Source organism: Convolutriloba macropyga, chromosome 4 (assembly GCF_964194025.1).
Source record: "Convolutriloba macropyga chromosome 4, txConMacr16.3, whole genome shotgun sequence".
In the NCBI taxonomy this organism is placed as follows: Eukaryota; Metazoa; Xenacoelomorpha; order Acoela; family Convolutidae; genus Convolutriloba; species Convolutriloba macropyga.
This window is the reverse complement of record NC_134471.1, coordinates 75565855-75591870: the sequence shown is the minus strand read 5'-3', so window position 1 is coordinate 75591870 and position 26016 is coordinate 75565855. Positions and strand designations below refer to the sequence as shown.

At 35.8% G+C, this 26016-nt stretch overlaps 2 protein-coding genes across 2 annotated transcripts in view; one reads left to right on the top strand and one right to left on the bottom strand.

Annotated features, from left to right (window-relative positions):
- The window catches only part of LOC142337902 (uncharacterized), a 519657-nt gene that overhangs the window by 238390 nt on the left and 255251 nt on the right, over positions 1–26016 (bottom strand). The gene's annotated exons all lie outside the window — the stretch shown is intronic.
- LOC142338678 (sialate:O-sulfotransferase 2-like) lies at positions 7328–20718 on the top strand. The gene is made up of 6 exons (XM_075388544.1): positions 7328–7945; positions 8711–8852; positions 11846–12018; positions 16384–16529; positions 19830–20149; positions 20382–20718. The coding sequence occupies exons 1-6, from the start codon at positions 7360–7362 to the stop codon at positions 20662–20664; spliced, it is 1650 nt and encodes a 549-aa protein (XP_075244659.1). The 5' UTR covers positions 7328–7359; the 3' UTR covers positions 20665–20718.

The window sequence follows — 26016 nt, the reverse complement described above, 5'->3', positions numbered from 1 at the left end:
CTTCTAAGAGCCCATTGTCCCTAACTGCCGTGAACAACAGTAGATTTTAGTGTCCGGTACGGCGGAGGAGCGAGAATATTGGTTCATTCTGGGACTTGAATGGTGTATTCTGCACTAATTTAATAAGATTTTTGAATTGTTCTCAGCCGATATTTGGTCCACTTGTTTGGGAAACGCTTTATTGCACTGAGGTAATATTTTTCTTGGCAGACTGAAGGAGATTATTGCATAGGGAATTGAACCATATCTCATATTTGAATTCTTGGGTGATCCTGACGGTTGGGGTGCTTGTTGAGTTTTGTAGGGGTTGGGGAATACTAACTTAATATTTAAATACGCTTTTCCCTTTAAAACAATAGGTATGTATTTTTTACTGTAATGGAAGAATATAGAAAAATCAACTGTAATAAAGACAATCAACAAAGCTTATGAAGCTAAAACGTGGCTACATAAAAATTATGACTACATTTCCGATTTCATTTTGAACGATTTGACTTTTCTTCCATGACTATACTTGATACCATGACCTCTAAATGCTACTGTATCCTACAGTTTTTGTATGATTTTCCGGTTGTGATAGGAGTCTCTTCTGAGCTGGTGTTTAGAAGTTACAGATGCGTAGGAAACTGGGGGTTTGGATTGTTGAGTGTTGATGGCGCTGGTAAGCAAACTCGTATTGAAGAAGTGCTATTGTGGATAAATTTATCAGGAGTGGAGTGTTGTAATTTTGACTATGTATGAGTTTGCTATGTATAGAGTGAAATAAGAGTTTCCTACATTAATACTGGAGTTGATGCTATATGGGGTTGAGGTTCCGTGTCCTGAGGAGAAAATGGTTGATTTTAAGTTTTTAGTTACAAAGCGTTTATGGTGTGCAAAAAAGATGTCGAGGTAACTTTGGAGGGTAAGGGGTGTAACTGTAGGGTATACAATCGTAGCAGCAGGTTGTTCTTAGAGAGGGTAATGAGTTTTGGTGAGCAATGCAGGAGCTTGACTTTCACCTCAATTTAGCTCAATTGAAGCCAATAGAATGCACTAAATTTTGAGCCTCAAAAGATGAAAATGCAATCTGAGTAGCAATTTTCTGCATTTACCTTGAGTCGATAGCGTTATCATAATTTGGCTGTCACTGAGACAAAAGAAAAATTTACAAGCCTGTAATTAGGAAGACTGAGAATCAGTTTTTTCAGAGTCTCTCAGTAATGCTCATAAATTTTTGATTTGAGTGTACTTGAGATGTGGATATCATTCCAAAAAGTTTTCGGTGGTTTAGAATTTCAAACTGGAGAGATTTGATAAATCTAGATGATACAAAATAATAGCAGGGATGAAGCTAACCTAGCAAACATAGATGGAAGTTGATAAAACTACAGTACATTTCTGTAATTGGTGGTGGTGACAAATCTTTCATGTAGAAATTTTTGAATATACTATGTAAACGATTGAACCAATTATTAGATCATGATTGTACACTATTGTAGAATTTTAACAACTTTCACTTTGTGTAAGTGCTGGGGATTATTTTTGTTGCTTCATGTTTGAAGTTTATGGAAAATAAGTCATGAAAGTATTCCAAAGTTTCAAACTTGATGATGCATTCCAATCTGACATTAGGTCCTGAAAAATCAACAAGGACATAATTTTTGAAACAAAAATACAAGAGCATTTTGCAATTCTTTTTTGCTGCGTCATCGAAGAATTAGTTGAATTTCTTTTTCTGTACCAGTATTTGTCCAGTTACTTTGCTTTGTTGATATCTAGGAATCCTTTCAAAGCAAGCATTGATCATAGATTACATAAATTGGGGAAGGTACTGTTCCGCATTCTCGCTATTCTTTTTTGTATGATAGTACGAGCCGAAATTTTTACTTAAGAGGAGAAAATTTCTTTTCAGGTCTCTATTGTTTTCTTGCGTATAACGAAGCTGAGTTGTTCCATTTCTAAAGCATTTCCTAGTCTATGTAGACATCAAATTGTACTTTAGGGTGTACTGCTCTGCTCCAAACGATTTTTTTTTCGGAAAAGTTTGCAGTTCTCAATTCTAAGTCAAACTTTGATTGTTCTTTAGTATATGTGCTTTAGTATACAGTGGTACTGAGATAAGATAATTCGAAACAGTTATTTTCATGTTTTTTAAACATATTAGAGGTTCTTACTTGTGATGTAGACAAATCCTTCGTCATGTTGAACAAAAATAACTTGGCATTGGGTAACTCAGTAAGATTTATCTTTCTTCCTTTTTTGAGATATTCAGTTATCACTTCGAATCGTAAAAGAAGTAACTCGTCAGAGCTGTAGCTTTAGAAACGGGTGGTGTAAAATGTGAATTGTGATGATGACCTCTGCTGGTTTCAGCTGAACGGCAAAAGTAGAAGATTCCAGTTTGGCCATTTGGTTGTCAAATAATTGTTGCATTAATGAAGTGGTTTTAAACACAAAATTTTTTGCTAGATTCGATATTCCTTATAATTTGTGTATCTGTATAGTAAACGTCTATTTGTGCGAGATCAGTAGTAAGAGTTTTATTTTTGAAATCTATTAATTAACCTATATGGATGATTAAATGAATTTAATGTTTGGAATTAGTACCAGGACAGTTTGGCTATGAATTTTTAAATTATTGGGAATGCGCTCATGTTCAACTTGAGTATATACAAGATTACCATGCTGAAACACAAATGGCTTCCAGCGATTAAAGTGAAAGCCTAATGTCTGGCTTCGATATTTGATTGCCAGCGAGGATAGTTGAGAAGATCAAATTAAATTAGCTGAGGTGCCTTATAATGCTTTTTTTACGACTACAAGGCAAGCAAAAACTCTCGTTGGGTAATAATCTATGCCGCAACGAGAGGTTGATCAATGCTGTAATGAAAACCGGCTATCACGATTGAAGCACAATTTCTTGGCAATGTTCATAAGAGGCAAATTTGCGTACTTGTACAGTTCTAACATTTAAAATGATAGCGACTTGAACCAGTAGAATTGGTCAATGGGCAGATTTAGTTTTAATTTTACTACTTTTGTTAAATTTGCAATATTGCAAAGATGTGGTGTTTTGCGGAGATCATTTATAATGTTTCACTATGATATTTTGTATTCTGATTTAGGAGTAAATAGTTGTAGATGTTTTTGACAATTGGTTGTTTCATGGGTGCTGCGAGTGAAAATGATAACTTATAAAAAAGAAAACTTTGTTCGTAATGAAAATGTGTTTGAAAGTCCTGAGTGGAAGATGAACGTTTTATCATGTTTTTCATCACATTTACAATGGTACACTTTTGTGCACTTTAAATCTTTTATTCTACTAAGTTGTTTATTTGATCTCCTGTCATGTGATCTCAGAATATAAGGAATGGGATTTTTTTTACAAATTTTTGGTCAAGCTTAAAAGGTAAGAAGAGGTTACGTTTGGTAAATGCGTCGTTGTTTTCCTAGTGACTGGTGACTGTGATATGATGGTCGGAGCCAGGTGGCGGTGTACTTGAGCTAAGTGTAGTTTTGACAGCAGCGATCGGTAAAGAAATTCAGAAGGAACAAGACAAGTTTGGTAAAATAAAGGAGTCATTCCGATGTGGACATGAAAACTAACATTTTCTTGTGTTCCGTTGAGTGTTAAAACTTAATGGTTTTTGTGGAAAAATGGGACCTTGATTAAACGTTGTGATTGCTAAAAACAGTTTGAATACTAGAAAAATTCACTAGCGGAGTTTGAAGTACTCTCGGTTGTGGAAATATTATTGGTGTCTCTGATCTGCTTTTTGGAAGGAGTGACGACAGAGTAGAGGGTTTCTTCTGTTTCTTGCGTGTCGCCTTTTTCAATATAGAGTTTAAATGATGAATTATTTGGGTTCGATTGTTTGAAGTGTTCGTAAAAAATACGCCAGTTGTGCTTCCGCTATTGAGAATGCAATAAGATTTGATTTAAATAAAAGTAACAAAATCGGATTTTTGAAGAACGATTCGGTCTAACGTTTGTACAAATGTAACAGTATTGTCTTTTATATTAGTGCACAGAGGAAACAATTAAAATCTGTGAGCTAAAATGTGTTATACTAGACCATTGCAAAGGGGTTCTCTTGCGGGATTTAATTGGAATGATTGATGAGATCCAGAGAAAGACAAAGAAAGACGCCTAAGAGTGCCACAAAAACTTTTTCTATGCATTGAGAAAATCCTGCCTGAAAAACGGGATTTCTTCGAGTTGGGTTTAGTCCATTAAATACAGAGTCCCTAAAAAAGTTAAAATCATATGAGGCTGGGATAGAATATAAATTCAGTGTATAATCTCGGTCTATATAAAGAGTTCAGAATATTTTATGTTGAGGTGCAAAAATACTTGATAAAAAACACCGGCGGCTTTGTAGAAATAGAGCGCATTCACATCATTATTTTGAGTACAGAATGTTATCAATGTTTAGAACATTTTCACGTGAAGTTATCTGCATATGGATTATTTTTCTACCATAATTTAAGTAGTTGTTTAGAGTAAGTTTGCTTTACCTTTTTAGTTGGACATTAAAGATAAAAGGGGCTAAACTATGAAATTAAAGGTTTCATTTTTTCCTCTTATCAGTTATCCGAAACTGCAAACCAGACAAAATTTGTAACCAACATGTGTATGAAAGTCCTGAGTTGAGAATATAGAAGGTAAAATATTCTTTGGTGCCTTTTTTTACCTGTCAAATTTCTTAAAAGATCAAACGTGAGGAGTTCGTTTTATCTCTTAATGTGAGTTATGCTGCTGCTTGAAGGTGAAATTTATTTTTGTCCTATTCATCAGGACAATAGTACAATCAGTTGTCCCACTTTTTGTACAGAAAATATTTTTTTGAACGTTTTTACAATGATTTGCTAAACTGCGTTTACAATGTTGTTTTTTTGTGACCTCAAAAGAATACTTTGATCCATCAGGTACTTCAACAGAAAAAATATAATTTTTCAGAATTCTTAGGCATCGTTTGGAGAGATCTTCTAGATCTCATCAATACACCCAATTTCATCCCACCCTAGTCTCCATTTGCAGCAACTTACTATGGCGCTAGTGAAAAAAGCAGACGTACCAAAATATAGAAATTCTATTGCTGACCAATCACAATTGAGAAAATTGGAGTATTGTTTTCTGATTGGCTGATTGCTCAACAAATTCTCCACGTTTTATAATAGGATATGAATGTTAACGTAAAGTTGCTCAGAAATCGTGATAAGCCGAAAGAGAAAAAATAATTTATTGTGGGGAAACTGGTCTCAAGTTCGGTTGTGATAGTTTCATATCAAGTCCCACGGGCCGCTGAGGCATGGCCATGGCCCGCGAGACATGGCCAGATGCGGTAAAAGATATCATCTAGACTTAGGCTATGTCCAATTTGGGCTAATTTAACGCATTAAGGTAGTGTTTTAAATTTCTCAACCAATCACATCAGTTGAAAATTTTATATTTTGGTACGTCTATTTGTTAAGACGTCACCACTTACTATACCACATTTGAGCTTATTGATTTTAGTCGGGCCAACTGTTTACCAATATAGCCTGGCTTTAAGGTGTTCTTCCTAATTGTGATCTCCTAATATTATGGTTGGGATAATAACAAACTCAAATGTTTGCAGTGCGAGTGGATAATAACAACGATTGTTTGGGATGTTTGCAGTGCGAGTACTTCAATTTTGTTTCTTTGAATGGGATCGCGCCGAGAATTTTATTGGGGACAAGGTCAGGAATCGAAATTGTGAAAAAAAGGTGGGGTCCGGTTTGTGGAGAAATTTAACAGTAGTTTTTTTATTACGTTACAGAGATGGGACGACTAAAATCAGTAAGCTCAAATCTGGTATAGAAAGTTGCTGCAAATGGAGTCTTGGGTGGGATAAAATCAGGTTGATTAGCGAGGTCTAGAAGATCTGTACAAACGATGCCTAAAATTTCTACAAAAGCATAATTAAAAACATATAGTCCTTAAAAAATTTAGGGTCTTACGATGCTTGGATATCAATAAGATTCAGTTAAGGATGAGGTATATATAAATGAGATCTGAATGTTTTTATGTAGAGGTGCAAAAAACGTAGATAAAAAACAGCTACGATTTCCCTAAGAAAGGTTCTTGGAAAAATAACCATTGACATCAATATTCTGAGTACAGGATGTGATCTACCGTTAAGACGTTTTCATTTTTATGTTTCTGCATCTGGATTACTTTTATACCATAATTCAAATCTTTGCTTTGATGAAACATGCATACCAATTTTACTTAGAAACAAAAAAGAGCTGCACTATAATTTTATGGGCTTCACATTTTTATTGACTCAGTTATCTGAAGCAGCAAGAACCATTTTTTTTCATCAAGAATCCCTAAAGAACTATGCTGAGGATAGATTACTAAAATTTACTTTCCCTTGGATGAGCGGTATTGCCAAGGGTATTTTGCATTTTTCATACTATGTTTGGAAATTACTGAGCGTTCGATTGTGGCCACAAAATTACCAAACTTTCTTTTTTTTTACAATATTTGACATTTTGGAGCTTCAAAAAATGACTTTCATTTTTGCGTTATTTTCAACTTTGTAACCTCATACTCGACGTGACCCATATTTGAACCCATATTTGAAAAACATACAAAGAGACTAGTGTATTATGCTCTCTAATGGCCTTCTCTAGAACAAACGTTTATTTTTGGTTTTGGCAGTGCATTTATTATCTGCTCAGAGTATCCAAAATATTTTAAATAATAAATATGCGTCTTGTTGAAAACAAATGACAATTGGAAAATATTTTGCAGCCAGGAAGTGGGATTTGAGTCAAATTCGCTTGTAATTAGCCAACGGCTCGTTAATAATCAGAGTGTAGTCGGTTAAGACTTTACGAAGACCGTAACATGGTAACGTGGTAGCTCCTCCACGTAATCAAAACCGCACCTTACCCCCTTGCTCTTTTATTATCTGACCAATAACGTAAATCTCACTCAAATTGGGCCGGAGGTAGTTCGATAAATGATCACAAGTAATCGATTGTTGTTTCTAGTACTCGTTTTTTTTTCAATATATTTGATTTGACTTGAACTTTTTGCACTTTGGCTTATTTTGAACTTCTTTGCTGTAAATTGGCTCTGCTCCAGCACTCGACAACCTAAACGCCATCTTGGAGTAACTGTTTTGATATTATCAAAATTGATTTCTTAAAAATCGAGCTTTGTGCAGTTTTTCTGTTCCTTTTCGCTCTTAAAGTTTCCTATAATGATCAACAGCGCAAGGAAAATTAAGAAAAAAATTTGTTACGATTTGAAAAACAGCAGGAATCCTGCGATTGCAAATCTGTTGCTCATTTCACCACCAAAATTGAGCATACATAAATTTGAATTCAGCGCAAAAAACTATGAAGCGCTATTTTACAACTCGCAAGTTAGCTTTCTACGCTTTTTCCTGTTCACTAGTTTTAGTATTTTATTATATAATTTCCATCAACTTGATTGCTTTCGATGTTTCATCGTTTCACAATGATGCTCAACCTCATTTGGTTACAAACCCCCAAAAAGAACGCGACTACATTGTTGAACTTCAGTTTGACTCTGTCTTGTTTCTGATTGGCTGCTTCGAATCTCAATGGGAGAGTTTTAATTGGTCAATTCTTGCCAATGGCGCCAATTCTAACCAATCAGCGTTCTGGGTTCTACCAAAGATGTCTGAAAACAAACAGACAAACATGCTCAAAGGCTGCGTGACGTTTTGCCAGGCGCGCCATCTTTCGGTAGTCGCACTTAACACCGAATTATGTGCTTGTTTTGAAAGCCAAGATGTCATGCTCGTTGTGCTTCCGTCCTATTCGAAATCTTCGACATGCAATATAAGCGTGAATATTACGATGAAGAACACAAGAGGGCGCAAGAATAAGAAGTTGATTGCTGGAATGAATGACACTCTGGCTGTTTACAAACAACTTGTCAGAATTCCGCCGACTGCTGGTGAACTAAATTTCATCACACACATTTATTTTTTATAGTAGCTTATTTTTTAAAAAAATATTATAAACTACTAGATACCTCTAGCAAGCCGAGTTTGAGTGGTTCCTGCGGGCGAATTGTCAAAATTATGTGTTTTCGAGGGTTTCTGTAAAATATCCTGGACCTAACGCCCATTCAATATCAGTACTAGGCAAGTTTTATTCCAAAATAGGCTCATTTCAAACTGATTCAGAGCTATGATCCACTTTTTCCACACAACAATCAAAACCCAAGTCCTGGCAAGTTTAAAAAAACTTCCAAAATAGGTCCGAAAGACACAAAAAATAGCCAAAAAACGTCAAAAAATTCTCTCTAGAAAACAATGAATTAGTCTGATCAGAGGCCGAAGTCTGGAAATGGTCTGATCAGAGGTTGCAGGGGTCTGGTACCTCAATCTGGGAAGATATTAGCCATCATACTCTTGATGGAATGGCGTCCTAAGCTGATTATGAAGCTATAACTTATTATTATCTTAATGCTATCGGTCTAACCAGGTTCCAAGAGTTTTCCAAAAATTATGTAGGAATTAAGCTGAAATGCAATGCTTTATCTTAGTTCATAATTATGCTTACAAAGTTTCAGCTCATTTCAGTGCAAATCAGCGCACTATTATGTTTTTTTTGCGCTGAATTAGGCGCTTTTCTTAGACAAAGCAAGAACTAACTACATAATTTTTCAAAGTTTGAACCAGTCGGAACAGAGAACCTTTATATCTTTCCATTTAAGGTTTCAGCGGTTGCTTCCGGAAGAGTCCAGTTGTTAAATGGAAAGAGAATCTGCAGTTCAACTTTGGCTTCTTGTCAGTGGACTTCTGTGTGAATCACTGCGAAAGGAATGGATTCATGCTGGCAGGCATAAACAACCCAAGGTTAGAATGACAGCATGTATAATAGTACTAGTACAAGACTTGCATTTGACTAAGATTTATACTTAGATTGGTAAGTGTAATAGAGACATCCTCAGGATGAGGTCCTCGACCCAAGACAGGTATTGGCCAGACCGACTTGGGTGTCGGACAGGGGGTTCCTGACCGACCATACCCAAAGATATGTATTGGTCAGACCAAACAGACTTAGGCCACCGTTTTGCTAGACTGAACAGACTTTGTCTAGACCATTGGCCAGACAGAACAGACCCTAGGCCAGACCATTGTCCAGATCATTTGGCCAGACAGAACAGACTCTAGGCCAGACCATTGTCCAGATTATTTGGCCAGACAGAACAGACCCTAGGCCAGACCATTGTCCAGATCATTTGGCCAGACAGAACAGACCCTAGGCCAGACCATTGTCCAGATCATTTGGCCAGACAGAACAGACTCTAGGCCAGACCATTGTCCAGATCATTTGGCCAGACAGAACAGACCCTAGGCCAGACCATTGTCCAGATCATTTGGCCAGACAGAACAGACTCTAGGCCAGACCATTGTCCAGATCATTTGGCCAGACAGAACAGACTCCAGGCCAGACCATTGTCCAGATCATTTGGCCAGACAGAACAGACCCTAGGCCAGACCATTGTCCAGATCATTTGGCCAGACAGAACAGACTCTAGGCCAGACCATTGTCCAGATCATTTGGCCAGACAGAACAGACCCTAGGCCAGACCATTGTCCAGATCATTTGGCCAGACAGAACAGACCCTAGGCCAGACCATTGTCCAGATCATTTGGCCAGACAGAACAGACTCTAGGCCAGACCATTGTCCAGATCATTTGGCCAGACAGAACAGACCCTAGGCCAGACCATTGTCCAGATCATTTGGCCAGACAGAACAGACTCTAGGCCAGACCATTGTCCAGATCATTTGGCCAGACAGAACAAACTCTAGGCCAGACCATTGTCCAGATCTTTTGGCCAGACAGAACAGACCCTAGGACAGACCATTGTCCAGATCATTTGGCCAGACAGAACAGACTCTAGGCCAGACCATTGTCCAGATCATTTGGCCAGACAGAACAGACTCTAGGCCAGACCATTGTCCAGATCATTTGGCCAGACAGAACAGACTCTAGGCCAGACCATTGTCCAGATCATTTGGCCAGACAGAACAGACCCTAGGCCAGACCATTGTCCAGATCATTTGGCCAGACAGAACAGACTCTAGGCCAGACCATTGTCCAGATCATTTGGCCAGACAGAACAGACCCTAGGCCAGACCATTGTCCAGATCATTTGGCCAGACAGAACAGACCCTAGGCCAGACAATTGTCCAGATCATTTGGCCAGACAGAACAGACTCTAGGCCAGACCATTGTCCAGATCATTTGGCCAGACAGAACAGACCCTAGGCCAGACCATTGTCCAGATCATTTGGCCAGACAGAACAGACTCTAGGCCAGACCATTGTCCAGATCATTTGGCCAGACAGAACAGACTCTAGGCCAGACCATTGTCCAGATCATTTGGCCAGACAGAACAGACCCTAGGCCAGACCATTGTCCAGATCATTTGGCCAGACAGAACAGACTCTAGGCCAGACCATTGTCCAGATCATTTGGCCAGACAGAACAGACCCTAGGCCAGACCATTGTCCAGATCATTTGGCCAGACAGAACAGACCCTAGGCCAGACCATTGTCCAGATCATTTGGCCAGACAGAACAGACTCTAGGCCAGACCATTGTCCAGATCATTTGGCCAGACAGAACAGACCCTAGGCCAGACCATTGTCCAGATCATTTGGCCAGACAGAACAGACTCTAGGCCAGACCATTGTCCAGATCATTTGGCCAGACAGAACAAACTCTAGGCCAGACCATCGGCCAGACCCACTAAAACGTAACAAAACATACAATAAATTTTAAAACTCTTTTGGTTTCATTTGTCTGAACGAGAACTAAAAATTAGATTTAATATTTAAATTTATTGAAAAAAAAAACAGTCGATTTAGAGACCAATGCGAATTTCAGAAATGAGCAAAATGACCAAAATGACCGATGGTGAATCTCAGAAATGACCGAACTGACCAAAAAATGGGTATTGGCCAGACCGAAGAGACTGAAATTGCTATAGGCCAGTTGGAAGGTGCGACCAAAATTTGTTCCAGACTCTTTGACTTGGGTCGCAACGCACTCCCCTGTCCGCGAGCCAAGTCGATCTGGTCAACAATACCTGTCTTGGTTCGATGACTTCACCCTGGACATGATTATAGCTTTGATTCAGTACTGATTTAATACTTGCCCTTGGACATGCACAGTACTGATTTTGTTTTGCTGTTAGACGCTGGCTTGTTTTTTAAATCTTTTTACTGCTTGAGAGAATTTGTTTTTTTTTGAAAATTTTAAGTCATGTCTATTCTGCAAGGAAAACTATGCATGTACTGAATTTTATCCGTCTAACAATGATGACAGCACATGACGGTTACAATTGCTGACTTTAGATAGCCTTTAACTATTATAATAGTATTAATAAAATAATAATATAGTATATTACAGTGTCCATATATTTTCACAGTACTCACTGGAAACTTTCGACTTTCAGCAGTTAAAACCTAGCGCATAATTCAACCTTATTAAAAATGCGGTTGAACAATTTTTTCTGCATTTTTCTCAAATAAGTTGAGTTGTCGACGATGATCATCTTAGTTGAATTACAGTATACTATAAAATGTTCTGCCTGTACAGCAATAATACTTTCAAAGAAAATAGCTTCGAATTACAGACTAATTTTTAAAGGATTGAGAATAAGTTTGGCGATGTTTTAAACTCAGGAGTGGAGATCAGCCCTAATTTGAGTCTGGAACTGATGGGGGTTCATAATTTTTGTTTTATAAATAAAATTTATATTAAATGCCTAGAAGGGAGAACAAATTTTTCCGATTTTTCGAGTCCTTGAAAGCGTGTAAGAATGCCATTTTTCAGTTCGTGCGGCTGTGCTGACATATCTGCAACTGTGCACTTACACAATGGTGTTGATGTGTCCAATTGTATGTTGGTGTGTGTTGACAAACAGTCCTGCGGGGGGCCTGGATATCTCTCCATATACAGAACAAAGAACACCAGACAAATTTGCTATTCTGTCTCAACGTCTTCAGGTTAGGTTATTTTCTTTTGTAGGTTACTGGCTTTTGATTGGCCAGTTCTTTTCAGTAAGAGACCCGTGCGCAAAATGCCCCCCCCCAAATGTTCCCAAAAAATTTAAGGTTTGGAAAAAGGGTGTAATAATAACGATGGGAGAAGACGTAAGGTTTGTAACACAACGGGCGGGCTAAACCAAACAAGGCTAGCAACAAAAAAATCAGCACTGAATCATGATTTTTCAATTCTGTACTTTTGCTATGGCTATATTCTGATCATGTTACTTTCACTATGTCAAGGTAAAAAATCAGAGTAAAAATAATGTACTGTGGAGAATCTCCGGAAGGTTGGCACGAGACGTTTTAGAGAGAATACTTGATAGAGTTTTCTGTAGGCAGAAGAAAATTGTGGGCAGTTTTTAGATTTCCGTCAGCGAAACTTTTAATGTTTTCTCGATGCGTTCATTTGCATTCATTGTTGTTTGTGGGCCAACCTGCCATTAAATTGCCAAACATTTACTAAGTCAGATGATTTTTGCACAAGTTTTGAAAAACAGCAACCGACGCAATTTAAAAAAGTGAGGAAAGTTTTGTTGTCATCGGAAAATTAGGCAGTAAGTTCTTTTGCGCAACAACAGTTCCTAATCGTTTTAAAATATTGCTACACAAATTTCTACAGCATCCTACTCTAAAACAAAAAATGGTTTCTGATAGGAATCTGTCGATAATGGCGTCGAGTGCTTTGAGCAATATGAAACCGAGAGAACAAAAACTTGGGCGAAATGTTCCAACAAAAACTTGGGCGAATTTTTTCTAGAAGAGTTGACATCAGAAATTTCAGGCGCTTATTCAATAACAGATAATGTAATACTATTCGGAGACTATAACATCAATTTTTTCAATCAAAGAGAAAGAGAGTTATTGACAGAATTTGCTTCCAACAAAGGGCTTGATATAGTAAATAAAAATACTCCAACCTGGACAAATGGAAATCAGGAAACACTGATTGATCACTGTTTAACAACAAAACACCAAATTTTTGATACAACTGTTATCGAGCAGTTATTTGGAAGTGATCATTTTACACAAATTTTCCTTTTGTCACTGGATATCGATTATGAAAACAACAAAACGCAGTTTTTTTTACAGGGATAATAAAGAATTTCGTAGAGCTAATCGTAACAAAAAAATTGCATCCGCGGATTGGAGTCCCATGTATCAACAAAACAATGCAAACTCAACTTTTGAAAAATTTTCAAATATGTTTGAAAATCTTCTGAATAATGTAGCTCCCATTAAAATAGGAGAGCCATCGTCAAAGTCAACAAAAAAGAAATGGTTATCCAGAGAAATATTGAATCTTATCAACGAAAAAGACCGGCTTTTCAATATTTGGAAGGAAAAAGGAGACGTTGACACATATAACTCATACAAAAAAAATAAGAAACCATACAAACAGACTATTTAGAAGAGCGAGTCACAATTATTCACAGAAATTGTTCGAAAGTCTTCCCGATTTAAAACAACAGTGAAAATTCGTTAAAACAAAGATAAAACACGAGGATAAAGATAGCAAAACTTCTAGAATTCGGTTCAAACAAGATATTTTAAAAGACAAAAAAGAAATCGCTAACACAACGATTTCGACAAAACTGAGTTTTCCTTCAGACATATAACGAGAAAAGAACTGTTTACTGTAATTGATCAATTACCACAAAACAAAGCAGCGGGTCCTGGATTACTTAATACATGGTCCTTCAAATGTAGCAAAATGTCTATTGGAACACATCTACAGTTTGCAATGAACGAATGCACATAAAAAAAATGTTTTTCCCGATGTTCTTAAAAAGCATATGTAACTCCAATTTACAAAAAAGGTAATCCACTGGAAGCAGAAAACTACCGACCAATATCAGTTGCACCGACTCTTGCAAAAATTTTTGAAAGACTTTTGCTCCAACAAATGCTAGAACATGTTGAAGAGTATGAAATAATCATTAAAAATCAGTTTGGGTTTCTGAAAAGAAAATCTTCGAATGATACAGTAATATCGTTGACAGAATCAGTGAACAGTTTGTTAGAAGAAATCGAAACCGCAAAATATGGATTTAGTACGGAATCAATTGCAATGCTAGAATTGTTTTCATCTAACAGAAAACAATGCGTAAAGAACGGCATCGAATATTCGAACTGGGTGACAATCAATCACGTAGTACCTCAGGGAACAGTTCTCGGACCTTTAATTTTTATAAAGTATATCAACGGTTTCCCAGAAAAAATGAAAAAAAGAGAGGACGTTTTACAGTTTGCAGATGACACATGCATTATTTCTCATTCCAAATCCGATGAAAATCTTTTATGCGAAATTAACAGTGTATTTGAAAATACTGACAGTTATATGAGGCAAATTATGCTCACTTTAAACCGAGATAAAACAAAAATTGTGGTTTTTTCAAAAAATGGTGAATCAAAAATTGAACAATTTCATTCTAATGGAATTTTCATAGAGCCAACAAGTTGTCGTTATTTAGATATAATGATTGATAACAATCTAAATTTCGATATTCAGCTAAACAAAACGTTAAAAAATGGCACATGCTATTAGGTCAGTTTACTTAGTAAGACATTTTCTACCATTGAAAGCAAGAATCGGGCTTTTTAAATCACTTGTTTTGTCCCATCTCAATTTCAGTGCCATTTTTTTCAATCGTTGTCGGTTATGTCACTTCAGAGAGTTAAAAGACAAATAAATTGGGCAATAAAGTTTTGCCACCTGCGCGAAAAGTTTGACAGTGCAAGAGATCTATTACTGAAAGACAAAATTTTTCCAGCAGAGCTTTTCATTAAAAACGTTTGTCTTCTTAAATTTTTTGACCTCCTCTCACAATATAAAGAGAGCAGTCGAGAAACCAAAAACTCCTCATTCCGGATTTTTGAAAAGTAAGAATTGACCAAAAACTCCAGAAGTCTCCAGTACTTTCCAAAGAATAAGTGCGAATCCAAATGGAGTGACAGGTCACTGATTAGAATTTTTTCTAGGAAGTGGAAAAATTTGCCAATTGAAGTCCGAAAAGAGAAAACTAAAAATAAATTTAAAGAAAAACTAAGCAGCGAAATGTTCAAATTGCTTGAACGTGTTCCAATAGATAGACAAGTAAGAGACTTTAGAAATTTGTTCTACTGAAGTATAAAGACCAAACTATTCATATATTTACGAGGCGATTTTGAAAATGTAAATTACTAATCAAACGTTTTTGTTGTGGTTATAACTTTAAATTTACATTTTTGAAGACTAAAAAAATTTCCATTGCGAAAATAACATTGTGCAACCTCAAACAAAACAAAAAGGTTGTGCTATTTTTCAGTTTTTTGCAATGAATATTTTCTCTCGGTTTTATATTCCTCAAAAGATTGTGTCAAGCTGAATCGTTATAATCATTTTGTTTGGTACGCGCCCATAACTTAATATCAGTTTTGCTGACTGTCTTACTATTAGTTTTAGTGCAGTACTGTTGATGTGAGATTGTTAGGATTCAATTTAATTTGTCATTGTTTGGATGTTTTAACTATTCAATGACCAGATTAAAGGCGCTCTCAGGATGGCAAAACAAAGTCTTGTTTAGACTCAGCTCTTAATTGTGGCATAAGGTTTTCACTATTTTGACAACAGCCTATCTGCTAGTCTTTTCAAGAAAATTGTGCTTCTTCGGGTGATCGTGTCAACGCTGAGCACAAGTGAAGTAAACGATATGCTTCTCCTGACGGTCTTCAAAATAGCTCTTCCGCTTCTCATCAGTGCACCTCTCTAATGCGTTTACGGGGTTTCCGTTGCAGTAAGATTTAGCCTCAGTGTCAGTGATACGGATATCAAACGAAGCAGTAACTTTTAATAATTGAAATTGATATTTCCTTTATGACAGAGCATTATCAAACTTGTGCCAAAAATTGTCATTTTTCTATTAATCTTAGTAATGTTGCTAATGTCTTGTTGCTCAGCTAAGCCTGTAACTTTCTCGATATGGCACTCAAGTACATTTTGATCGGATAACCACTCAGAGTATCTCAACTATCTAAAGTATACTCAATAGTGACGGAAAACTCCTCTTTGTAACAGTTTTTCTTGGTTAAAAATAGACATATTATGCAATGATTATATATATTTTTTAAAAAGCAATCAAGTGGTAGCCTACTTTGTTTGAATTGACTTGCAATTCCTCAATCGATACATATCAAAAGTAAAAAAAAGCTAATTTAGTTTTGGAGCAAACAAAATACCACATTTGATTCGGTCCTTCGAATGATAACTTCAAATATGAAAAATTGTATCGAACCATGATTATGAACAACTACATGATGTCACTCTTAATTCTGATAAATGTTTAGCATATCAGTCAGTAAATCCTGCATTGACACCAGCCACCCTATTGAGTTTGAAGGGCTCTGGGAGTGCGTGGATCTCTACTCTCGTGAGAAGCAGCATTGGGCTGGATGACAGAACCAAGGAATCAATCACAAAATTCAACCAACAGGTCAACAAATTGAAAAGATACTCTACCTTTGGATTAGAATGAATTTGACTTCTCATACACAGTATATATTATGAAAAAATATTTCATAATAAAGTTGAACTAAATAAGCCGAAACTTATTGTGATATCTGTTGACAAAAACATTGCATAAAATGGAAACTACCTAAACGATGTCTGATTTCTTAGTCTAGCCAAAGTCCATTCCTACAGTAATGATGGCCATGTAGATAATAGTCCTCACTTTTATTGTTCCGACCCACTTAAGTGGGGGGAGGAACTTTATACTCAACTTGCGTTTTTTTGTTCAGTCAAACTTCGCCTATCGTTATATTCATCGTACAGGATTGTGAGTGGTATATTTAGAAAGCTTGTCAAACGTAGAAATTCAAATTAAAAAGATTTTTTTTAATTTCGGTTTTTCCGAGTAGTTACGGAGGTTTAAAGAAATGTGAGCGTAAGCCTAACATCCGTTGTCTTGTTCACTCATATTATAATTTTTGCTTAAATTTGATCAATTTTTGCTAAAACATGATAAAATTGTTAAGAATTTTCTCATTGGTTTTGTGTTTACAGATAACAGAGAGTTGATGAATAGTCTGAACCAACTGTTTTGGCAAAATTTTGAGCTCAATTCGTGAAAATTCATCATTCTTCTTTTTTTTTAATGAAAAACGGCACCAAATAAGCCTATTTGTTCAACTTTGTCTAGTTTGACCGGCGGTGCAGAAATAAAAGCTGCTGACACAATATGTTTTCATTCAGATAGGGGCTGATTTTTGTTCCGGTTCTAATGAAAGCTTTCACCAAATAGGATTTTTGTGTTCTTTCGCTAAATGAACAGAAATTTATTTAAAAAATGTGTAGTCTAGTTTTGATATAATAAGGTTTTTTTAGAAAAGCCGAGTTTTTAAACATTCCCGCTGCGATATCAAGGCCAGTTTTGGTCTCAGTGTTGATTTTTGCAATGAAAAATGATTCTATTATTATATTGGGTCTGTCATTTTTGAAAATTATTTTGCCATTTTTTATTCAATTTTAAAAAAGTTTAGCTTGACTTGACACGTCATTTATTAAGAGGTTTTTTGTGTTCCAATAAGGTCTAATGAAAGAAAAACATTGTTTTATGATTAAAGCTCATGGTTTTATGGCTCCGACATATTAATTTCAAAAACGTTTACATAAATCCTGATTTCTGCCAGCATTCGATGCTCTTTCTGTATTCCCGTGACTGAGTCTATTTCTTCAAATGATAATTTTTTTATCGAAGAAGCTATATTAAAAAAAACTATCCAAAGCTTTCAGCTGAACATAATGGTTGTTTGCTAATATAACTCAAAATTATCTAAAATTCATCATTCATTTTTCATATAGTGACTTTTTGATGATATTAACTATTTGCTTAACATTTGGAACCTTTTTGTTGCAATGAACAAGTGGCAAGAGCAGGCTCAGTTTTGGTCTAGTTGAGAAATTTGGTAGTTCAAGAATTAATCGAAATGTAATGGGGTCCTCTATATATTTTTTGATTTACTTGCTTTTTTGTTTTTTATGTTATTTACAGACCAAACTGTTTTCAAATCAAATTCCAAATATTGATAAATGAAAACTACGTTAAAAAGGAGGCCGGTGAATGAACATAAATAATAATATTTCCAGCGCAGATTATATGGGTTTTTGGCATCAACACAATTTGCATAGAAATATTTGTGTATTTTGAGTTCTGACCGTATTCTGTGTTAAAGTAAAGTTTTGATCTGAACTCAGTGATGACATGCACAATCAGTTCCCTAAGCAGTAACAATTTAATATATTTACCACTTGCTCAATGCTTACGGTTGTTATGCCGTACGCTGTTAATAAAGTTTTTTTAGAAAAGAATAACAGTAATTTGACATTTGCGAATTTAAATCTTATTTCTGCAGTTTTTCAGCGCAGTCTTAGTAAAAAGTGAAGTTGCATACTTTTCAAGTTAGTTATGATACAGTATTCACTGCTAATTTAATTTTAAAAATGTTTTTTTTATCAATGACACTATGAGTTTTCATAATTTGTATTCTCCTGCTTTTTAGGTTCTCTTTTTTTTCTTGTCCTATCATACCATTAAGGGCACAATAATCAAAATAATACATTACGGGAGCTGAAAAAAGGCGCAATTGAATATACTCAATATTTTGAGTGAATAGACTTTGACCTTATAGTCTTGGACACCCTTTCCCCTCAAAATTGAGTTGACTTTTTGATGTTTGTCCATATTTGTTATTTTGGAGTAGTATGACCTTCTGAATAATGACAGTTGTAATAGTTTTGTATAAAAGTATAAAAGAAATCAATGAATGATTTCAGTTGACTACTAATTGCTTTCATGACTTTGAATTTAATTGTTTTCGAAATGTGTGAACTTTTTTATTTTTCGAACGATTTTGCCCGTTTCAATTTCTGTCTACTTGTTAATAATTCTCAATAGAAACAGGTTCCATATCTTTTCTGGTGAAATGCAAGTTGTTTGTTCAGCTTATTTTTTATTTGATGCTATCAACTTGCTTTCAAAATCAACATTTTATGACTATATGACCATATACATTAGTTCCTTTATAGTTCACGTCTAACTTTGAATTTTGTTTGTCGACACATTTTTTGGCGCTACCAGTTTTCAATACTTTGATACGGTCAAAAAATGTTCTTTTTTTGTTAAATTTTGAGCAATTTTTTAATTAAAAAATTTGCATTCACTCGAAAACATTTTGTCGAAGTCTTTTTTAATCAAATTTTCACATTGGTGATTTATTTGAAAGTCTGAGACTGTTTGCTGTCTTTATCAGCAATTTTTTGTAGCTTCAAGCATACAAAAGTGACTAAATTAATCAAAAATAAAACAACTATTATCTGGTTTAAGCTTTTTTTTGAAAGTATTTAAAATTACCTCTTTGCAGCTAATAGTTGAGTTATTGATTGGTGTTTTTTGGTAAGTTTCTTAAGTAAGTTTCCTAACTGGGCCGGGCATCATTCTCTGCGTGTGTGTGATAGCCACCACTTAATCCCCTGCGACATGGTTTCCTGAAATTCCTGCGATTTAATTTAATTTCATAAAACTAAACAGTTTTGTAAGAAATGTCGCCCTGAAGGAAATATGAAGGGCATATAGGAAATATGAAATTATGAATGGGTATGCTGATAATAATTTATAATGTGATCCAAATCGATTTCTATGAAGTTTTTAACGACAAACTCAATGCTAAAATTCCACTGAGCTCTTTATTTTAATTTTCAAAAGTAGGTTTGAAAAAAATAGCGCTATTTACAGATTCTGATAACGAACCACGAGCTGGACTCGTTTGAAACGCTGGATTCGGAAACCAAAGTTGTCGTATTATTACGTAATCCTTACGCAACATTCCTATCCAAGTTCAGACGCAAGATCGAGACTGAAAACGAGATGGACACCCACCACACTTACCTAGATTCCCAACTTTTGAGGAGTTATGGATGGAAAAGCTTTATGGATGAGACATTTCCAACGTGGGGTGATCAGTATCGGTTTTGGGTCTCGAATGTCAACAGGAACAATTCAATGGTTGTGTACTATGAGGACTTTTTGGTAAACCCAGTTGGGCAAATTTCGAGGCAAGTATTAATTTTCCATGCAATGGAGAAAATAACGGTCAAGAATTGTCTTAGCTTTTTCGTGGAAAATGGTCCCTTTAAAGATTTTATACTGGTTTTAAATCTGCAGTTGACGCCTACACAATAGCTTATTCAAAGTAAATAATCGACGGGGGTAAAATCGTTGAATCAAACAAAGATTTTTCTGTCAACAAGGACATTTTTGGCAAAAAAAAATTGTCCTCTTTTTCAGGTTGCTCAACTTTCTCAATCTCAAAATTGAAACAAACAGGATTCTGTGCACGTTAGAGAACTATGTCCGAAAATACAAGTCTGAGCTCTCAGCATTTCTACCATACACTAAAAACGACACATTTCGTATCCAGTCGTCAATTGATGTCATATCTTATGAGCTGAACAGTCGCAATTTCATGCCGATGCCCAGTTACACTTTCGAGAACCGGACATCGAAGTTGGAGCCAATTGATCATCCAAAATACAGAGGCTATTATGACAATCAAAAGAAAGATTTGTAATCGATTTGAGTTAATTCGAAGCCGCATATTCTAAAATACGATTATTCCGTTTTGCCCCCCCCCCCCCCCCCCCCCAGTTTAGTGAGTATAAATCTTTTATGATCCCCAAGCGCACGTGCTCTTTTCTTACATAGAAACGTGCTATATAACAACATATAATTTGTAACTGGGGGTCATAAAAACACTGGGGGGGGGGGGCTGAAACAGAATAGATCCCTAAAAGAAATAAAATATTAGATATCATCTTTTATTATTTATCACGTGCTAACAACGGAAAAGATCCGTTAAAATTCAATTATTCACTCTTGTTGAGAATTTCTGAAAAAATAGTGCACCCGGGCCGAGGTTTCAATCTTATTCCAGCCCTAATTAGTGGGACTAGGGTGTAATGCGTATTCCACTCCTATTGAAATCTCAGAAACACTATATTTACACTCTTTTCTCCACTCTTTTTATACTTTTTGCAAAGAGTGTAATTTAGGATGGACTGCTAAAAAAGTACACTCTTACAGAATAAAATAATTATGAAATTGAAACGTCTAAAGCTAGTAGCTGTTGGCGCAATTGCGAATGCACAACGGTAATTAATTAACATTTGCAATAGGAGGAAGAAGGGGGGATCAATCATCGCTACCAACTCCCACGTCTACTTTTTAAAATTACACTCTAATTATTACACTTTTCCACCCTTAATTAAGCGGAGAAATGGGTAATTTTGTTGTTTTTACACTCTTTTCCTCGTTATATTTGGGTTAAATCTTCGGTCCGGGCTTGTTTGATCTTAAAGTGTCCATTTGCAACACAGTTTGGGTAATTTTACCTAAAATCATCTAGCTCGGTTGAAGAATTGAAAGACGTAATTTGTACCTCTTATATCGAGAAGTATTAGTGAAAAGTAACATTCGTCATCTCGGTATTTTGTCAATTAGATTGAGGTAAACTGTAGATATTAGATTGATACTTGAATATAGTTGGGGAAATTTTCTTAACCCCCCTCCATTATATGAGGCACAAAACTGTTATTTTTTGTTCAGTTTGACAGCCATTAAAACTTTGGTTAAATTAATTCTTTTTCGGAATTTGCTAAATTAACATTTTTCGGTGTGAGGGTTTTGACCAGTCAATATATGCACTGGAGAAAAGAATAAATTATTTCGTGGGAAATTAATAGGAAAATGGATTAAAGTGTATGATTTTGGATCTGTCCTGAGAAATTTTACCTGATTTATAAAATGACCTTTTTTAATGTAAGATATAATTATATAGCAATGTAGACAATTTAAGCTCAGGTATCTGGGCAATTGTTAAAGAATCTTGGATATAATAACAAGTGTAGTAATAATAACAAGGATATATAAATTATAACAAGGGTAGTAATGCTTTCTAAAAATCATTAGCTATTACTGATACCAAATCTGCACCGTTCAATTGTGTGATTATCTAGTTGAGTAGATTGCACTGCAAATGCTATATTTGAACCTCTAGTAAGAGAGGGATTGGCAATTCTCACTACTAAAGTTCTATTTCACTAAAACTTAATTTGGAGTTCGCATCGCGACTGAGTATTTAGGTTTTTAGTTACTATTTAGAAGCGCGATTGTATAAGATTGATTTGTCAACTGATTTGCAGCAACAAAATGAGAGGAATGAAATAGATAACAAATGTGTTCACAAAATTCAACTGAAAAAGACACAAGTTGATCACGTAGTACAACGGAAAAACTAAAACTGTTTACATCGTGAACAGACAGCATCCTGTCTATGTATATGAACAGATTTAAAATCAAGATCAAATGAAAAACCGGAGTTAAAATTAAAATTCAACTAAAATACGATGCTAAATATTGTTCCAATATAATATCTGTAAGATATTTCAGCTCTTGTGAGAAATAATAACGTGCAAAAAGATGAAATCAGAAAATTAGTAATTATCCACCGGTTACATAGTATTATTTTTTTGTTTTAGTAAATGAACATAAAATTTTTCGTAATTTTCGGTAAAGTTTTAATCAGAATGGTCATCATCACACAGTTCGTCGGCCGTCAATTCCCTTTGGTTTGGGATATTGGTGTGCGGATCGCACGTCCATCGCTCGTTCGGACTGCTAGGGGAGCAACTGCCAACAAAAGTTGGGCTCGTATCATGAGTACTTTTCAGTGTTATGGATCTTTTCAATTGTTGTTTGCGTTTGTTGACTCCGAGATTGGCAAGTTTCAGTTTTCTTGTTTTGTCCTTTGCTTCGTCTTAATGACAATGGTTCGGAGTCTCTCAAGTGTCGCCTGCTGGGCCCGAAAGTTGGCTTTATTGAATTTAGGGATTAATTGCGGCTCAGATGACAATGAGAACGAAGGCGGAGTAGGTGGCGCTGCAATTGGTTGTTGTGGACCCATATGCAGATTTTGAGTAAGATCTGGCCTGTTTTGAAATGCTTCGTTATATTTAGAGTTCCGTTTTGGAATGCTCATTTTCAAATCTTTGGCAACATTACCGGAATTTGATATGCGAGAGTGGGAAGAAGAAACGATACTGACGTCATTTGCTTGCTTGCGAGATCGCTTGACTTTCTTACTTCCCAAATTGTCTCTGAGCAGGTCTTTCTTGTAGTTTGCTATTTTATGCTTGAGAGATTTTTTCGTTATTTTTGGGGGAAATCTATCTGCATAATGGACCAATGTCGTTGATCTCTAGTCTTTAGTTTCACATTTTGGCTGCAGCAGTTTCACATTTCGGCTCGCTGATTTCTTTCGTTGTGGAGCTTATTTTGTCAGCTGTGCTTCCGGGCGCATTTGAATTGATTTTCCTCGGTAGTTTCACTTGAACACTTCTCTTAGCTCTAGGAATTGTTCAAAATAAAGGCCTCACACCAAAATAGAGGATTCTCATCCTCTTGCGTTTGTGCTTGACGTTTGTGGGTATTGGTTTTTGCGGCGGAATTGAACTTTTTGATTTCGAACTTGCCACGCATGCCAGTGTCTGCCCATTGTTCTTCAGTGAGATTCCATCGTCCGGTTATCGTATCTTCTAACTAATGTTGGGATATTTTATTACAATTTAGGTGATTACTATCTGAATTTTTAACATTTATTCGGAGTAGCTGTTTTACATTTTTTGTCATAACGTCGGTTAAATGGAGATAATGTTGTAGTTTTTTATTTTTTCGTAGTGTTGGAATAATTACAAGAATGTTGTAGATTAAACTGTTTATTAAGATGGATCATACATGATGGTTGTTCTTTTACTCTTCTTATGAGGCTTTCGACAAATCCGATTGTCCTATAATCATTTGCGGATGCATAAATAGCTTTAAGGATTTTTTTGCAGAAATCCTCAAACCTTTTTCCTGTCAAACACAACTTGATCTATTCTAATAATATCTGTAGTAAAAAAAACTGGATAAGATTTAAGCCGGATGCATTATTTACTAGTTCTACGGTAGGATATTTAGAGTATCTATCATGGGCAATTAGAAAGTATTGTTCTCTTCTTATTTCGTTTAGAATAGAGCCGCCAAAATCTATTTGAATTTCATCGATTGATTCTTTAGACTTATTTAGTAGTGACCATTTTGCTTTGCGGAACCACTGGTTATTAATTTTTACCACTAGTTGTGCATGTTTTGTACTCGTCCGCTTGTTCTATTATATCCCGGTGGATAAATGGGCACCAACCATTCTGTGCTAGTGAGAGCGTTGCAAAGCTCCCTTGATGTGTACGATGTTGTCTTCTAGCACAGCTTCCTTTCGTGCCTTTGGTATGGCATTACGCTCATCGGCGAAGAGACATTCATTCTTCACTTTCAAGTCCCTCCACGATGAGTGGATGTATGGACTTGTTCCCTTAAGGCCAGTTCCGTCGCTGAGGATGATGCAATCTCTCTTCTTTTAGGATTGCATCCTTGCCAGTGAGGACAGCGAAAAGTTTTCTACTGAAGTTTTAGCTATTTCTTTTGGTTAGGCTCTGGTCCTCAGCTGCATCTGGAGTGTTTTTAGAAGGTGTTTTATCTTTGGAGGAGCTGTTGGTCCCGGGAATTGTTTATTTCGGAGAATTGACGGATTTCACTTCAGGATTGAAAGTTACTCGAATTCGAGTAGGTATAGAAGTTTTTTCGAACTTTTTCGTGGTATTTTCGATTATGTGGAGAGTTTCGATTTTGAGTGATTGTTACTGAGAGAGTTTTGGCAGAAAGCAAGGGCGATTTACTTATTCTGTATTAATTGGCGTTTTTAGATTTCGCGCGTAATTGAGGAAATTGGTTGTGATTTGTTGATTTGGTGTCAAATATGGTGTTTATTGGGCTTAATAATACAGATTATTCACATTCTATAGTGTCTCAGATTAACGAGATGTTTGCCCTAAATTTGTCAATGGAAAGTGATTTATTTTTAGGTTTAGTTAGTAGTGCTAATTTACTTATTGAAAGTGGTCTTGGCAATTGTGGTGCATCTATTAGGAGGGGTAAATTGATGTGAAATTGGCATTCAATGTTGTGTTTCTGGAATCTGCGATGCCATTGACTCACTACTAAGTGGTGTTCTACTTATTCTAAGAGTAGTATTTCGCGATGCAAAATTTGTAATTAAACTTAGAGTCCCTAAATTGCGCTGTCATATGGTGCTGAGCATTTGAAAAGCTAAAGACCTAGGTTTAATGATTGTCCGATTTTGGAATTGTTGCAAACACAAAATTTTTGTCATATGTCGATTTTTTTGCCTTTGCAGATGGGTTTTGGGAAATATAGTCAACTGAACCCATTTTTGCTCATTGAACTTGTTCAATGGTAAAGTTTAATGAACGTAGTCTATCAATCCATTGAGTCTACTACTGTAAGATTTGATTGATCTGGGCTCTTTAAGTATGGACAGTAGTGCGCGATGATCTGGCAATGATCTCTGATTCCTGTGAAGTCTTTACCTTGTAAGTAATACTTAAAATCGATGTACCATACTATTCCCAACAGTTCTAATTCAGTGAAATTCCACGTTCCACAGAATTTTTGAGAAAACGAGAGGCAAATGCAATTGGTTTTCAACCGTCTGTTGAATTCTGTTCTAATGATGCTTTGAGTCCAGATCTCGGAGCATCATTTTTACTCGGACATATATTTGAGGATAACGTTTTCTGAACTTTTTGCAATTTTTTCATTAATCGCATTAAAGTGCTTTATTTGATTTTTAGTCCAAACAAATTTATTAGATTTCTTTAACGGTGGTCTTAGTGAATGAGAAATTTGTGCCAGATTTGGTATGAATATGTCAATATATGAAGATGTCAACTTCAAACTTAGCTAATGACATTTTTTGTAGGTTGATACTTTAATTATCATTATTTATTTTTTTCAGACAATAGGTCAC

Excerpts from the sequence above, each read along its gene's own strand:
- LOC142338678 (XM_075388544.1), top strand. The coding sequence starts at position 7,360 with ATGAAGCGCTATTTTACAACTCGCAAGTTAGCTTTCTACGCTTTTTCC. Across the intron at positions 12,019-16,383 it reads TTCTGTCTCAACGTCTTCAG|CATATCAGTCAGTAAATCCT; the intron begins GTTAGGTTATTT and ends ATAAATGTTTAG. Across the intron at positions 16,530-19,829 it reads TCACAAAATTCAACCAACAG|ATTCTGATAACGAACCACGA; the intron begins GTCAACAAATTG and ends CGCTATTTACAG.